This window comes from Trichomonas vaginalis, chromosome III, assembly GCF_026262505.1.
Source record: "Trichomonas vaginalis G3 chromosome III, whole genome shotgun sequence".
Classification (NCBI taxonomy): Eukaryota; Parabasalia; order Trichomonadida; family Trichomonadidae; genus Trichomonas; species Trichomonas vaginalis.
Window position 1 is genome coordinate 1,470,232 of NC_067205.1, and position 14,909 is coordinate 1,485,140.

A 14,909-nucleotide genomic window follows, 5' to 3' on the forward strand; every position below is an offset into this window, starting at 1 on the left:
CCTAAAGCAATAGCATTATCAATTCTGCTGAATTGATCAACTCAAAATTCCAAAAAAAATTCAAAATTTCAAAAATGAAATGAAACAATTTGAATTTTCACATGAAAAAATTAATTTCGAAAAAAATTTGGAAAATCAAAGTATTTGATAATTAGTCAAATAATCAATTTATATCGTTTTTACTCATAAAAAACAACTAATTTTTGATTTTGATATCATATTTGATAAATACTCATTCCAGAGTTGACGTAATGTATTAATTATTGTTAGAGATATTGCTTTCGCAGCAAAATTCTTATTTCATGAAAAAAAAAAAAAATGATTTTATTCCAACAAAAACAAGTAAACAGATGAATGGAAACGTACTATATTTTCATAAATGTAGTAATCAGCGTGTCGGCTTTTGTTTATCATGTTCGAGTCAAAATGTATTAACTTGTAATAAGAAATATTCGAAGATTATATGAAGTATTGAGCATTCTTTGTAGAAATATTTGTAATTCATTACTAACATATATAATAAAGTTGTTTTTTTTTCCTTATTGCAATAATTTTGTCTGATTTTAATAACTTTTCATGTATACGAGTTGTGTGAATATGCATCATAATATGCGTAAATATACTTATTTGCGACGAATAATGTGGTTGCATAATGGAGGTGCTAAATTTTGATTTTTAATATGGGGCTTTGGTATGTATAATCATGTTCTTATCTCAACGTAGGGGTATTGGTGCAATATGATTAAAATTTACGAGGTTGATCTTAAATTGAATAATTCTGGAGTATAAATCACAATGCAGCTAATTCTATGTTAAAGATAGATACAGATTGTAGTAATCAATTAGGGAGTACAAATTCATTCTTTCATTTCTGTCGTATTGAGCAGAAAGGAAGAGATCATAACCCTAGGAAAAAAAGCCCAAATTTGTCACTTTTCATAGTACGTTAAACTCAATTCGCTCGGCGAATGCCGAGCACACGTACTCATCATTCAACATAATATTCTCATTCTTTGGTTATTATAGTGCCAGACAACACAAGATTTCAAAGAATTACTTGAGTTTTCAATTAATCTTAATCCGATTTTAGATTTATCGAGAACTCCATCATCACAATCACATACTTCAGTGCGGTAACTACAATTATCCATATACAGAAGGAAGTTCTTTTCGAACAACTCATTTGGAGTCTGTTTTGGGAAGAACTTCTTTCTGTCCGACTTAATTTCATAGTTCCTGATCAACCAAAAGACAGAAACCACACACTATCTACTTAGGAAAGGAGTTTTCTAAATCTTCCTTAAATTGAGATTTTACGAGAGATAACCCTTCTATTGCACTTAAAAATGAACATTTTGATATCTTTAGTATCACACATGGTCATATATAGTATTTCATCTACATGAATACATTCATCTTTCGAAGTCTCTCATTAAATGGGAGGCTTCGAAAGATGAATCGTTTTATTCATACAACTTTAAATCTCGAACACATTTAGAGAGTGAGTATATCATTTTATTCTTGTTTTGAGTTTATTCTGATTCAAAATTGCAGTGAAAACAGAAGTTCACACATCATATCTGAATGTGAGCTCATCTATACTTATACGATCTCAATACCTCCACTCTAAGCATAAGAGGTGAAGTTATATAAAAATTATCAGATGCGTTGAAGTCTCAAAAGTATTGCCTGAATGCTTGTTTCATATTTGTCCAAGTAGTTTCAATGAATAAATGTATTGTTTTTTATAATTTCGATTTATTTTTAGAAAATATTCAATATAAACCTTTATTGTGTTATTTACATCTCATAAATTCTCTGTCTAAATCATATAAAAGCGCGTTTTACCCCTATGAATCAAGAAATTCATTCAATATTCATGGTATATTTATTAAATTAATATACGATTTACTAATAATTAATATTATATCCTCATAAATAGCAATATATTTTGGTAATCTATGATAATCATATACAATATTTGAAATCAAATTTTCATTAGTTTAGGTTCCTTGTTAATAGTAAACCATTATATTTATTACTAATAATAAAATCTATGTGTCGTATTGAAATTCAATAAAATTACTTATTCGGTCCAAAAAAACAAATTAGATAAAATTTTTCTTTTTTTATGTAATTTTTGTTTTTCATTTTTCTCAAGATCCTAAGTTATGTTCTAACTTTTGACATCATATCCTATCATGCTAGGCTATATATTATAGCATATCCAAAAGGCAAGGAAATCTATCAGAGAAGCTTTTTGACCTATCGTTGCCCTACCTCTGTCAATAATTTAATTGAAATTAATTACTTAGCAACTAATGATATAAATGTATATCTTGATTGAAATATATTTTTATAATAAAGATAAAAATTTCAAATGAGTTTTTAGATTGTGTAGCTTACAAAAATTCAGACATTGAAATTTTAACTATACGCATATTTGAAAAGTTTTTCTCAAGGATCGATTACAATTTCTATTGTAATATAATTTTTTACAATTAAATAAATCTGATCACTTTTAAGGTCAAATTTTGTCATGCATTGGATACATCTGTTATAGACCGAAAATAGATTTTTTCAGTTTTCTCTTCAAATAATTGAAAGAATGATACTATTATAGGTTTATTATATTATATAGCATATAATCATGTTATAGCCGAAAATTATAAATTTTGAGAAGATTGAATATAACACAAATAAATTTGAATGTAAGTTAAATTGCTTGTTGTTTTTAATAAGTATTTAATGAGAAATCCAATATTGCAAAATTCAAATTGAATGATTGAAAGAACAGAAAAAGTCAGTCTTTTCAATTCCGAATATGTTTCATTGCATTTATAATTATATGGTAAATAAGATATTTAAACGTGATTTTTGAAGGAAAATTCACAAAATTGAAGGAATTCAAATAATTTTTATTCAAAAATAAACTAGTTATTTGAGTTTAATACTAATTATCTATTCAAACTACAAAGTTTGTAATTTAAAATATTTTGTGAGATCAGATTGAATTAATTCAAGGTTCTTTTCAATTAATATTAATGACCATATTACGCATTATGTCATTTTTTTAAAAATTAATTTTTTGTTAGAGATAAGAGCTAAAACTCGGTAAACAACTTCTTTATGTCTAGAAAATTCTATCTTGCCTTTTATTTTTTTCTCGCTGTGAAACGTATTCGGTCTTTTTTTTAAAAATTAATTTTTTGTTAGAGATAAGAGCTAAAACTCGGTAAACAACTTCTTTATGTCTAGAAAATTCTATCTTGCCTTTTATTTTTTTCTCGCTGTGAAACGTATTCGGTCTTTTTTTTAAAAATTAATTTTTGTTAGAGATAAGAGCTAAAACTCGGTAAACAACTTCTTTATGTCTAAAAATTCTATCTTGCCTTTTATTTTTTTCTCGCTGTGAAACGTATTCGGTCTTTTTTTTAAAAATTAATTTTTTGTTAGAGATAAGAGCTAAAACTCGTAAACAACTTCTTTATGTCTAGAAAATTCTATCTTGCCTTTTTATTTTTTTCTCGCTGTGAAACGTATTCGGTCTTTTTTTTAAAAATTAATTTTTTGTTAGAGATAAGAGCTAAAACTCGGTAAACAACTTCTTTATGTCTAGAAAATTCTATCTTGCCTTTTATTTTTTTCTCGCTGTGAAACGTATTCGGTCTTTTTTTTAAAAATTAATTTTTTGTTAGAGATAAGAGCTAAAACTCGGTAAACAACTTCTTTATGTCTAGAAAATTCTATCTTGCCTTTTATTTTTTTTCTCGCTGTGAAACGTATTCGGTCTTTTTTTTAAAATTAATTTTTTGTTAGAGATAAGAGCTAAAACTCGGTAAACAACTTCTTTATGTCTAGAAAATTCTATCTTGCCTTTTATTTTTTTCTCGCTGTGAAGCGTATTCGGTCTTTTTTTTTAAAATTAATTTTTTGTTAGAGATAAGAGCTAAAACTCGGTAAACAACTTCTTTATGTCTAGAAAATTCTATCTTGCCTTTTATTTTTTTCTCGCTGTGAACGTATTCGGTCTTTTTTTTAAAAATTAATTTTTTGTTAGAGATAAGAGCTAAAACTCGGTAAACAACTTCTTTATGTCTAGAAAATTCTATCTTGCCTTTTATTTTTTTCTCGCTGTGAAACGTATTCGGTCTTTTTTTTAAAAATTAATTTTTGTTAGAGATAAGAGCTAAAACTCGTAAACAACTTCTTTATGTCTAGAAAATTCTATCTTGCCTTTTATTTTTTTCTCGCTGTGAAACGTATTCGGTCTTTTTTTTAAAAATTAATTTTTTGTTAGAGATAAGAGCTAAAACTCGGTAAACAACTTCTTTATGTCTAGAAAATTCTATCTTGCCTTTTATTTTTTTCTCGCTGTGAAACGTATTCGGTCTTTTTTTTAAAAATTAATTTTTTGTTAGAGATAAGAGCTAAAACTCGGTAAACAACTTCTTTATGTCTAGAAAATTCTATCTTGCCTTTTATTTTTTTCTCGCTGTGAAACGTATTCGGTCTTTTTTTTTAAAAATTAATTTTTTGTTAGAGATAAGAGCTAAAACTCGGTAAACAACTTCTTTATGTCTAGAAAATTCTATCTTGCCTTTTATTTTTTTCTCGCTGTGAAACGTATTCGGTCTTTTTTTTAAAAATTAATTTTTTGTTAGAGATAAGAGCTAAAACTCGGTAAACAACTTCTTTATGTCTAGAAAATTCTATCTTGCCTTTTATTTTTTTCTCGCTGTGAAACGTATTCGGTCTTTTTTTTAAAAATTAATTTTTTGTTAGAGATAAGAGCTAAAACTCGGTAAACAACTTCTTTATGTATAGAAAATTTAACATTCGTCTCCCATTTTTATATATTTGGTTTAGAATGTTCGAAAATGCGTAATATGGTCATTAATATTAATTGAAAAGAACCTTGAATTAATTCAATCTGATCTCACAAAATATTTTAAATTACAAACTTTGTAGTTTGAATAGATAATTAGTATTAAACTCAAATAACTAGTTTATTTTTGAATAAAAATTATTTGAATTTTTTCAATTTTGTGAATTTTCCTTCAAAAATCACGTTTAAATATCTTATTTACCATATAATTCTAAATACAATGAAACATATTCGAAATTGAAAAGAATGACTTTTTCTGTTCTTTCAATCATTCAATTTGAATTGTGCAATATTAGATTTCTCATTAAATAGCTATTAAAAACAACAAGCAATTTAACTTACATTCAAATTTATTTGTGTTATATTCAATCTTCTCAAAACTTATAATTTTCGGCTATAGCATGATTATATGCTATATAATATAATAAACCTATAATAGTATCATTCTTTCAATTATTTGAAGAGAAAACCGAAAAAATCTATTTTCGGTCTATAACATGCATTGTATACATCATGGTAATTCATTTTATCCCAAAATTAAATGAATTTGAGTGACGCATTTAAAATCTCCAACTTTTTTAACTTTAGCGATAATTCCATTATTCAATTACATATGAGTTAATACAATCTAGATATAAAAACGATGACTCGCATTTTTTATTTGCCTGATTGAAATATGTTCATATTTTAGAAATATGCATTATTGCAATCATTGCAAATTCGTAGGCATACATTTTTGAGAGAAATTGTAAATCAGTCTCAGAAGAAAAATCTTCTCTTTCTGAGGGATAAGGCCAAGCATTCAATTTTGCTCCTAACATAAATGTATTTGGTGTCTAAATAAGGATAGTGAGAACATTGTAATAATAGACGTTGCTTTGAAAAAGGCTCAATGTTATTGAATACACTCTCAAATAAATATAGAATTATGTGTTCTGTAATTCATGCATACTCACCCCTATGGGCGAATAAAAATATGGATTTTTCGTTAATTGGAACCGCTGAGTACCCTCTTCCTCGGTTTGATCAGCATTATCTCATGGAATTAACACATCAAATGATGTTATGTTGTGCAAAAGATGCAACTGTTCTTCGCCTTTCCGGTGAATTTATCATAGTTGGCGATCTTCACGGAAATATTCGCGATTTGTTAAGAATCTTTGCGTACACAAACACTCCATTAAATCAAAATTATTTGTTCCTTGGTGATTATGTCGATCGTGGTGATTTTTCAATAGAAGTTTTAACTCTTCTCTATGCACTTAAAGTCAAATATCCTTCTAAAATCTTTTTACTCCGCGGTAACCATGAATATGAGGATACAAACACATACTACGGCTTCAAAGAATCCACACTTGCACAATACTCCCAAGAACTTTATGATGAATTCAACAAATCTTTTACTTATATGAGTTTAGCAGCTATCGTTAACAACGATACATTCTGCATTCACGGTGGTTTGTCCCCATTGTTGAAAGATATTGACATGCTTGAACAAATCAAAAAACCACTCAGTGCCTACACAAATAATGATTATATTACATTAATGACAGACTTAATGTGGAGCGACCCAACATGCGACCACCTTCGCTACTATCCATCCCCACGTGGGTTAGGCCATTTGTTCGGTATGGATCAGGTCGAACTGTTTTTACGCCGAAACAACTTGGCTCGCATTATTAGAGCTCACCAATGCATCGCAAATGGTGTAGAAAACTTTTACAACAAAGTTCTATTTACGGTGTTCAGTTCATCAAATTACTCGGCTGATCTACATAATAAGAGCGGAATTATCATAATTACACAGAATGGATTGAACTTATACAATTTCCCACCTCTAATGTCTCTAAGAAGAGAAGAGGCGTTCTATAAAATGCAAATCATCAATATTAGAGAATCATTTGATATGCGATCATCGGTGTCATCTATTGATCGCGCTGTTAAACTTTCCCGTAGAAGATCTTGTGATGATGCATCGAATATTATCAATGCCTTACAAAGTTCAGCTCGTAGACCTTGCTCTATATTATCTTCATCTAGCAATCTGCTTGTATAAGACTTTTCTTTAACTCCATGCTTTAAGCATCCCTGTTTTTATTTAATTTGTTATTTTTTATTTCTCATGAACTAAACTATTCATGAAAAACGTTTCTGAATTGACATAATCCTTTTTTAGATTGATTTGATATGAACCATTCGAAAAAAAATCGGTTCGGATATCGACCGGAATCAATAATCTTAAAGTCAACAATCTTTTCACGAAATATATCATATTTACCACAAGAGAAATCTAATGCATATAGTTTGACTTTTCCAAATTTTTTTCAAAAATCAAAAAATAATATCAATATTTGCTAAAATTTTCATTAAAATGAGGAAAACAAAATAATTTTGGAATTTTAGATAAGTAAAATACAAGCATTTTACCAATAATCTATAGGTGTTCTATTGAATTATTGCTTTAAAAGTTAAATCAAATTATAATATTATTCGTTATCTATATTTTTGCAAATTAATTCAATAATCTTATCAAGGTCTATGAGATTTCAAACTCGATAAACTCTTAATGCATGATTTTAATGCGAAAACCCATAAAACGTTCATTTTTTATTTTCCCAGAAATGGATTCAACATCTATCCAACCAATAGATGAAGAACCTGCTGAAAATGATGTTTTCCCAGAGCACCTGTTGAAGATTCACGACGCTCTTACTAAATTTGAAACAGAATGCAACAACAGATTAGATGAGTTAGATATTGATGTTGACACTTTACTTGGAAAAGCAAGTGCAACACGTTCAAGTATTGCTAACACTTCATCCAATTCTTCTTGTTCTTCTATTGCATCTTTAGAAATGGTAAATCTCGAAAGTGCAAGGCAAAACTCAGATTTAGCAATTATATCTGACGAGGAATTTGATTTTAACTGTTCAATAAATCAACTCATAATGAATATACGAAATGATCTTAAAACAAAATCATCAACGAGACGTTTGATCGGAAAGGTGAATCAGAAGTTCGTTGATTCATCACTTCAAAGATTTTCATCACAAGTTACTGCTATGGTTAATCAGCAAGTTAATCAAAAACACAGCGAATTAGAAGAAGAAATTAAACAGATCGAAACCGAGATAGATAACCTGAAGGAACAAGCTCAGAAGGAGTTTGCTGAACTAAGGGCCGCTATCAAAGATATCCAACAGCTTCAAGAAAAATCTACAAATGAAAACGGCAACAAAAAGTCGTTAAGTCAGAAAATTACATCTCCCACATTAATACGTAAAGATTCAATGAAATTCAGGCGTCCTAAGAGTACAAACAAAATCCCCAGCATTACAGAACTGATGCTGAATGCGACTCGCCCTGAATCTATCAAAGATATATACATATAATACATGCAATCCTTATGAAGGCATTAATTTTATATTTCTCTGAACATTTTTTGATTCGGGTCAGCTAACCAAAAAATCAAAGCGCCAACACATTAAATTACCAATAACACATCATTCGAAGCTGATTTACATATCAATTTTGACGAACTTCTGAGAAGAAAAATTTCTTATTGATTTTCTATCTTTTCAGTTGTATTTACCAATCTTAACCAATATTTCCTTGTTAGTATCGAATATATCCGACATTTCCGTAATTCTTTTCGTCAATTTTCCATTGATTAATTTCGTTGTAATAACTCAAGCCAGACCTACAACCAACACTCGTTTTAACTCTACTATGATACATTTTTGTATCTTTTTTATGATTGATTTCTAATTGATGGAATCAATTTAGTTTTATACCATGAATTTGTTAACAGTTAAAATATTCATTTTGAACTTATTATATTTACATGCTTTTTTATTCAATAGATGTTACATTGTTTTGAATGTAGTTGAAATATCTTTTCAGAACAAATTCTATCTAACGATTACTTGGAATCAATAAGGGAAAGCATTTTGAAGTATTAAACAATGTAATTTTGTTTTTATATTATTTCAAATTTATTTCTCTTGATTTATCCCATGATTCCACTGAAAAAATAGATATCCCACTGAAGGATGTTTATGATTACTCTTTTGACTAAATCATTTTTTCCTTTCCTAGAATCACTCCAATGACTGAGAATGAGAAGCCTGGGAAACAATCTGGAAAAATGAGTGTAGCAGATCTTAAAGCAAAATACAATGCAGTTGTTGATAAAAATAAGTCTCTAAAAGATAAACTTGCCACTGCAAATTCCGATATTGAGAAGTTAACTGACGCAATTAAAGCACGAGATCAAGCAATCGATTCAAGAGACCATAAAATCCAAGAGTTAACACAATTATCCACAGATTTAGAAGCGAAACTTGCAAAAGCAAATAATTCCATTATTTCTGATATTACAAAAGAATTATTCGGTAAGAATCAGGAACAAGAACAGCAAGAAGTTCAAGATCAGTCAGAAATTGTAGCCCAACTCAATCAGGAACGTAGAGATTTAATGGAAAAAGTCAAAACATATGAAAACTCAGACAAAGCAAATAAAGAACTTATCGAGAAATACAAAAAGGCTATATCTGATCTGGAAAATGATCAAAAAACTCTTAAAGATAAAATTGTTGATTTGGAAAATAAGAAATATGACTCTGTTACAGACATTTCATCCGAATTATCCGACTTGATAAAAGAAAATAATTCACTACGTGAGCAACTCAGGCTCAGCGAACTCAATAAAACTGATACAACGAAATATGATCTGTTAAACGAAGAGAACAAGTTACTTAAGAAGACAAATAACGATTTAACACAACAAACAAAAGTACTTGAGAAGAAAATTCAAGACTTACAAGATGATATTTCAAAAATTGAACAATATAAAGAGCAAATTTCTCAATTAAAAGGATCCCATGACGAAACAAATGATAAATATGTAGCTTTACAACGTGAAAATGCTTCTCTACAGTCGAAATTCGATACTTCCAAAAAACAATTTGAAGATGAAATTTCAAAACTCAACGACAAGCTTTCCAAAGCACAAAAGGACATCGACAATAAAGTCAAGGAATCAGGATTATCACAAGCATCACTAAATGATGAAATACAGAAGCTTTCTCAAGAAATTTTAAATCTTAAATCCGAAAATACGACAAAGTCACAGAAAATCGATTCATTAAATGACGAATTGACCAATACAAAGTCAGAGACAACCAGACTAAACAGTTTAATCTCAGAATTGAAGCAAGATTTAAATCATTCCGAAAATAAGGGCGTTGACCTTACAAATCAGCTTCACAAAGCACAAGGGGAGATCACAGAGTACCTCAAGCGTATCAATAACTCTCTAAACGAGATAGATTCACTTACAACAATAAAAGATGATCTCACTTCACAAAACAATTCAATGCAAAAGGAAATAACCAACTACAGATTGTCCGTTCAGAAATTAGAGAACACTGTATCTGAAAAAAACAAAAGAATCCAAAATCTCGAAGAAAGAGCTCAATCCAGGTTTAATGAGAGCGCAGAACTACAACATGCATACGAGAGAATGAAGGCTGAGAATGAGAGAGTCAAATCTGAAAGCCAAGAGTCGATTTCTAAACTCCAAACGAAATTAGATGAAATTGAGAAGAATTTTGAAGAGAAAAGAATAGCTTTGGACGCGGAATTGGTTAAAGTACAGAATCTGACTAAGCAGAGAGATAAAATGGAAGGATTAAAGAGAATGGCCGACAGAAAAGTCGCAAATTTGGAAGATGAAAAGGCAAAACTGGTCCAAAAGTTGTCAGCCTTAGAGAAAGATAGAACTATAAAGGGAGGAAAGAGTCAGGATAGCTCAATCTTCCCTGGATACATGAGAAAAGTCTTATTACAGTTCTTCATTCAGGATGGAAGCACAAGAGAGTCATTAATATCTATAATTCTTAATCTAGTTGAATGTGATGACAAATTGATCAGGCAAGCCCAGCGTTCTTGGAGAGATTCAAACCAAATCATCACTCATTTCTTCAAATTTTAAGTTTTTGTTATTATTTATTTGTTATATTTATTAAACCATAAAATTGTCATAATATCATTTCTTTATTTTATCATTTATTATTTGTTTTTGAAGATAATCTCAAGTTTATATGAGAAATAATACAAAAGATGAGTTCAAAATCAGATAACAGTTGATAAACTTTAAAGTGAAGTATGATTTGGCTATTTAGCATCAATTTTTAAAGAAAATATTAATTCTATATCATTTTGAATTAAAATATCTTATAGAATCATAAATTATATTATGGATAAATTAGCTATTTAAAGAGCATTAACTTCATAGAATCCTTCATTTTCAAAATTAATTCTATAAAATAAAGAAATGAAACAAATGGATAAGTAAACATTTTAAAAAACATTTATTATATTACCTTACTTTTCAACAACAAGATTACTTTGCGATAAAGAGCGCAAATTTCCTGCAGATGCAGAAGAAGAGTTAGCAGAAGCCATACTCTTCTCGAATACGTATGCTTGAGCCAGCATATCCTCAATTTCTTGCGGATGCCAGCCATTCGGGTCAATTGCCTGCATCAAAATGATAAATTCTGCGTGATTTAACGGCATGAGCTTATAAGCCATTGCATCCATCAAAGCAGCGCACATATATACATGGGAAGTTGCAATTCTGTTGTGGTGAGAGAGATAATTGTCCCAAATTCTGAAAATAATCGAAACAGAGAATTCTCTTACAAGTAGACAGTTGACCCAACGGAATGCGAATTCCTGGTACTGTATTTCTTCAGCGGCGATATGCTGTGCAAGCTCTGGATTGACTTTATCAATGACAAGTTGAATGTTATCCAAAATCTTGTAAAGCCCTGGCTGATCCTTAGTGTAAAGGTCTTGTAAACCATCGAGAAGCTTTGAAAAACACCAGAAACAGTCGGCTTCGATCTCTTTTAATGCTTCTTCTGAAATGTCGTCAATATTCTCTAATTTCTCGAGCTGCGATGGGTCCTTGATCTGGTGGTGTGGAATTAAGAATGCGAAGAAGAACGGTTGAAGTAAATCATTCATTCCTTGGACGTAACCACTCGCTGGATGACGAACAGACCAAACGAATAGTACTCTCTCAAATAAATCTTGAACCTTTTTGTTTCGAAGAAGAATAATCTTTGTTCTAGGAAGATCACGATCTATTTGCGAAATTGTCGATTTTTGAGCGTTAGTCCAAAGATGTCTTTGAGATTCGCTGTATACTCTTTCGAGACAATCAAAGTAATCGTTTCTTTTATGGGTTAATGTTGTTTCTGAAAGATTTTTGTTGACAGGTTGATAATCTAAGAAGAGACGCCAGATTTCAGCTCTGAATCTGTCAGGAATACCTGCCCAGGCCATGTTTCTGATCTTTTCAACATCAATTACGTTTTGACTAAGTAGATTTTCGATCATCATCTCTCTTTTTTCGTTAGGATCAACTGGAGTGTATACAGGAGAATTTGTAGGTGCGGATGCTGGATACTGAGGTAACTGGTTACCATGACCTGACCTTGTTCTGAATCTTTCGAAAAAGGAAGTCCTAGGAGTTTTCGACATCCCTTTTTTTTTCTTGAATTTTTTTTTCATTCTATCGTTATATTTTATATTGAAAAAATTTTGTAATCGAAATTAAATCATGTATAAATGACATGAAAGCGAAATAGCTGAACTATTTAATTAATTTCAATTTCTGGCACTCTCAACTCATATAATAATTACCATAATCTCCTAAATGTTTTCTTATCCCTAACGTGTGCCAGTTATTATATGAAACTGAATAAACTTTATCTTTATCTTTACACCTTTCATCATTACCAATATATTTATATCTCAGTTTTGATTTAGCGTTTTCATATTCATTAGCGTTTAATAATTCGCAGTCTTCCTTTTTAAATTGATGTTTAAGATATTCAGGATTTAATACTCTACGTTTATATGCTCCTAACTTAGTTCTAAAGGTTTTTCTACAAAATTTAGGAATTCCATCCTCTTTAATGTCATCAATGATTTCCATTTCATTATTTTCAATTTCTTCTTCTCGTTTATGAGGTCTTTGATTATGACTCCATTGATTCCATGAAATTAAATATTCTTTATCATTATATTTATACCTCATTAGCTTATTTTGGCTTTCATATTCATTTAATAATTCACAATCTTCATTTTTAAATTGAAGTTTAACCCATTCAGGATTTAAATGATGTTTAATTAATCGTGGAATATCTGACATCATCTATATATAGATTATTTTATAAAAGATAAAAAATAAATTATTTTAAAATTAATGTTAATTTTTTTAATGATTTATAAATAAATATATTTTAATGCATCGTCTATATATAGATGTAACAAAAAAAGTCACTAAACCCGTCCGCATATACTACTACTCGTTTGATTATTCGACATCAAAATAATCTGATAATCATACTTGAATTATAGAGAAACATAGATTTCCCAGGTAAAAATCATGATACACTGCTTAATTTTCAATTTCAATTCAAATTTTACGTTTAAATCAACAAACGATTATTGATATACTATCTAAAGACTAAGTTGTTGAAGAAAACAACAATGAAATTGCATAATTTTATGATCCATGGTTATAAACTTGAACCGGATGATCTTGATATCAATAAAGTACCAGTAAAACGTACTTACACAGCAGCAGAAAGGATATCAAAGAAAATTAACATCGAGAAAGAGCATTTAATTCCAGATGATGCTAAATTTTGGGATCAATTTTCGGAATACGTTGATCAAGTTGACGAACAAGGAGTATATACATTATTAGAAATACTAATAAACGTCGCTGAGAAGCGTGCTTTTAAATATAATGGACAATTTGCTGCAAATAATATGGCTGCAAAATTCTTATACATTTGGTCACCAGAAACACCTATTGGAGCATTAGTTATGAAGTCAATATTCTTATTAATTACTTATTCCGATACATATCTCAACGAATTTATCAAATGTGGAATAATTGAGTTTTTAGCACAACACATGTTTATTACTCCCACTCCAGACGAATCAGTAAGAAATATGATTGCAATATGTTACGAAATTTCCAGATCTTCTCTTGAAAATCGAAACAAAATTTTAGAATTCCTAAATATACCAGCCCTTTTTGATTATTGCGTGAACCATGAATCAGATTCGAACAAAATAAAGCTAATGTTCAATCTTCTGATTTCTATTTTGAAATATCCAGAAATAACAGATGTTTTATACGAAAATTGTTTAGAAATCTACAGAATTAGTCGAGAAATATACTTACCTAATCCAAAATTTGAGAAATATCATTGGGAATTCACAAAATATCTCTCTTTTTTCCCTGATTTCGTTGAAGAGATAAATAACACGGATCCACAGCTAGAAAACCTCTTGAACACAGTCAATAATGCATCACAGATGCATTTGACAATAGTCTGCATCATTATTTCCAATTTATTATCAAATGGATTTTCTCCAAATGAAAATATCATAATTTTCATCCAAAATGTCTTTAAATTATCAGATTTCATATATATAATACATCCAACATGCTTGATTGTACAAAGTTTGCTTGAAACTAACAGTTTACCACAAAATTCAATAAATTTAAAACAATTGATAGATATTGTCAATAGCGGACCAAACAATTCAAAAACAATTGCATTTTCAACTGTTTGCGCACTTATTCACCAGTTTAAAGATGTTTTTGACGCAATTGATTTCGGAATTCTTGAATCTATTGTAGAGATCTTAGAATTTGGCCAAGATGCAAATTCTGTAACAGAAGCTGTCCAACTACTTGACTACATCATCACAGAACACCAGAATTATACACACAAAACAACTGTTTTTGATAAATTTGTTGAAATTGGCGGAATTGATTTGCTTCTTGATGTAAAAGATGATTTTGACGAAGGAACTGCATTTCTTATTGATTCTTTCCTAGCAACTCATGCTCCTGAAGAACAGGAATAAATATATATTGTTTGATTTGTTTATTATAGAGAAAAATAAATTGTTTTTTATTTTA

At 29.5% G+C, this 14,909-nt stretch overlaps 5 protein-coding genes across 5 annotated transcripts, besides 2 other annotated features; 4 read left to right on the top strand and 1 right to left on the bottom strand.

Moving 5' to 3' along the window:
- Window positions 1-941: 941 nt before the first annotated feature.
- Window positions 942-989: a mobile genetic element.
- A 3,555-nt stretch (window positions 990-4,544) lies between these two features.
- Window positions 4,545-5,385: a mobile genetic element.
- A 438-nt stretch (window positions 5,386-5,823) lies between these two features.
- Window positions 5,824-7,145, top strand: TVAGG3_0620510 (phosphoprotein phosphatase protein; the record flags this gene model as incomplete). The annotated part of the gene is made up of 1 exon (XM_001316301.2): window positions 5,865-6,944. One exon carries the CDS (start codon window positions 5,865-5,867, stop codon window positions 6,942-6,944), a length of 1,080 nt encoding a protein of 359 aa, XP_001316336.1.
- Window positions 7,146-7,504: 359 nt separating this feature from the next.
- TVAGG3_0620520 (uncharacterized protein) lies at window positions 7,505-8,680 on the top strand (the record flags this gene model as incomplete). The annotated part of the gene is made up of 1 exon (XM_001316302.1): window positions 7,510-8,280. The coding sequence occupies one exon, from the start codon at window positions 7,510-7,512 to the stop codon at window positions 8,278-8,280; it is 771 nt and encodes a 256-aa protein (XP_001316337.1).
- Window positions 8,681-8,840: 160 nt separating this feature from the next.
- TVAGG3_0620530 (biological adhesion protein) lies at window positions 8,841-10,919 on the top strand (the record flags this gene model as incomplete). Its single annotated transcript, XM_001316303.2, has 1 exon — window positions 8,997-10,883. The coding sequence occupies one exon, from the start codon at window positions 8,997-8,999 to the stop codon at window positions 10,881-10,883; it is 1,887 nt and encodes a 628-aa protein (XP_001316338.2).
- A 226-nt stretch (window positions 10,920-11,145) lies between these two features.
- TVAGG3_0620540 (regulation of vesicle fusion) lies at window positions 11,146-12,452 on the bottom strand (the record flags this gene model as incomplete). The annotated part of the gene is made up of 1 exon (XM_001316304.1): window positions 11,276-12,442. One exon carries the CDS (start codon window positions 12,440-12,442, stop codon window positions 11,276-11,278), a length of 1,167 nt encoding a protein of 388 aa, XP_001316339.1.
- A 799-nt stretch (window positions 12,453-13,251) lies between these two features.
- TVAGG3_0620550 (armadillo (ARM) repeat-containing protein family) lies at window positions 13,252-14,885 on the top strand (the record flags this gene model as incomplete). Its single annotated transcript, XM_001316305.1, has 1 exon — window positions 13,475-14,854. One exon carries the CDS (start codon window positions 13,475-13,477, stop codon window positions 14,852-14,854), a length of 1,380 nt encoding a protein of 459 aa, XP_001316340.1.
- Between the last annotated feature and the right edge of the window lie 24 nt (window positions 14,886-14,909).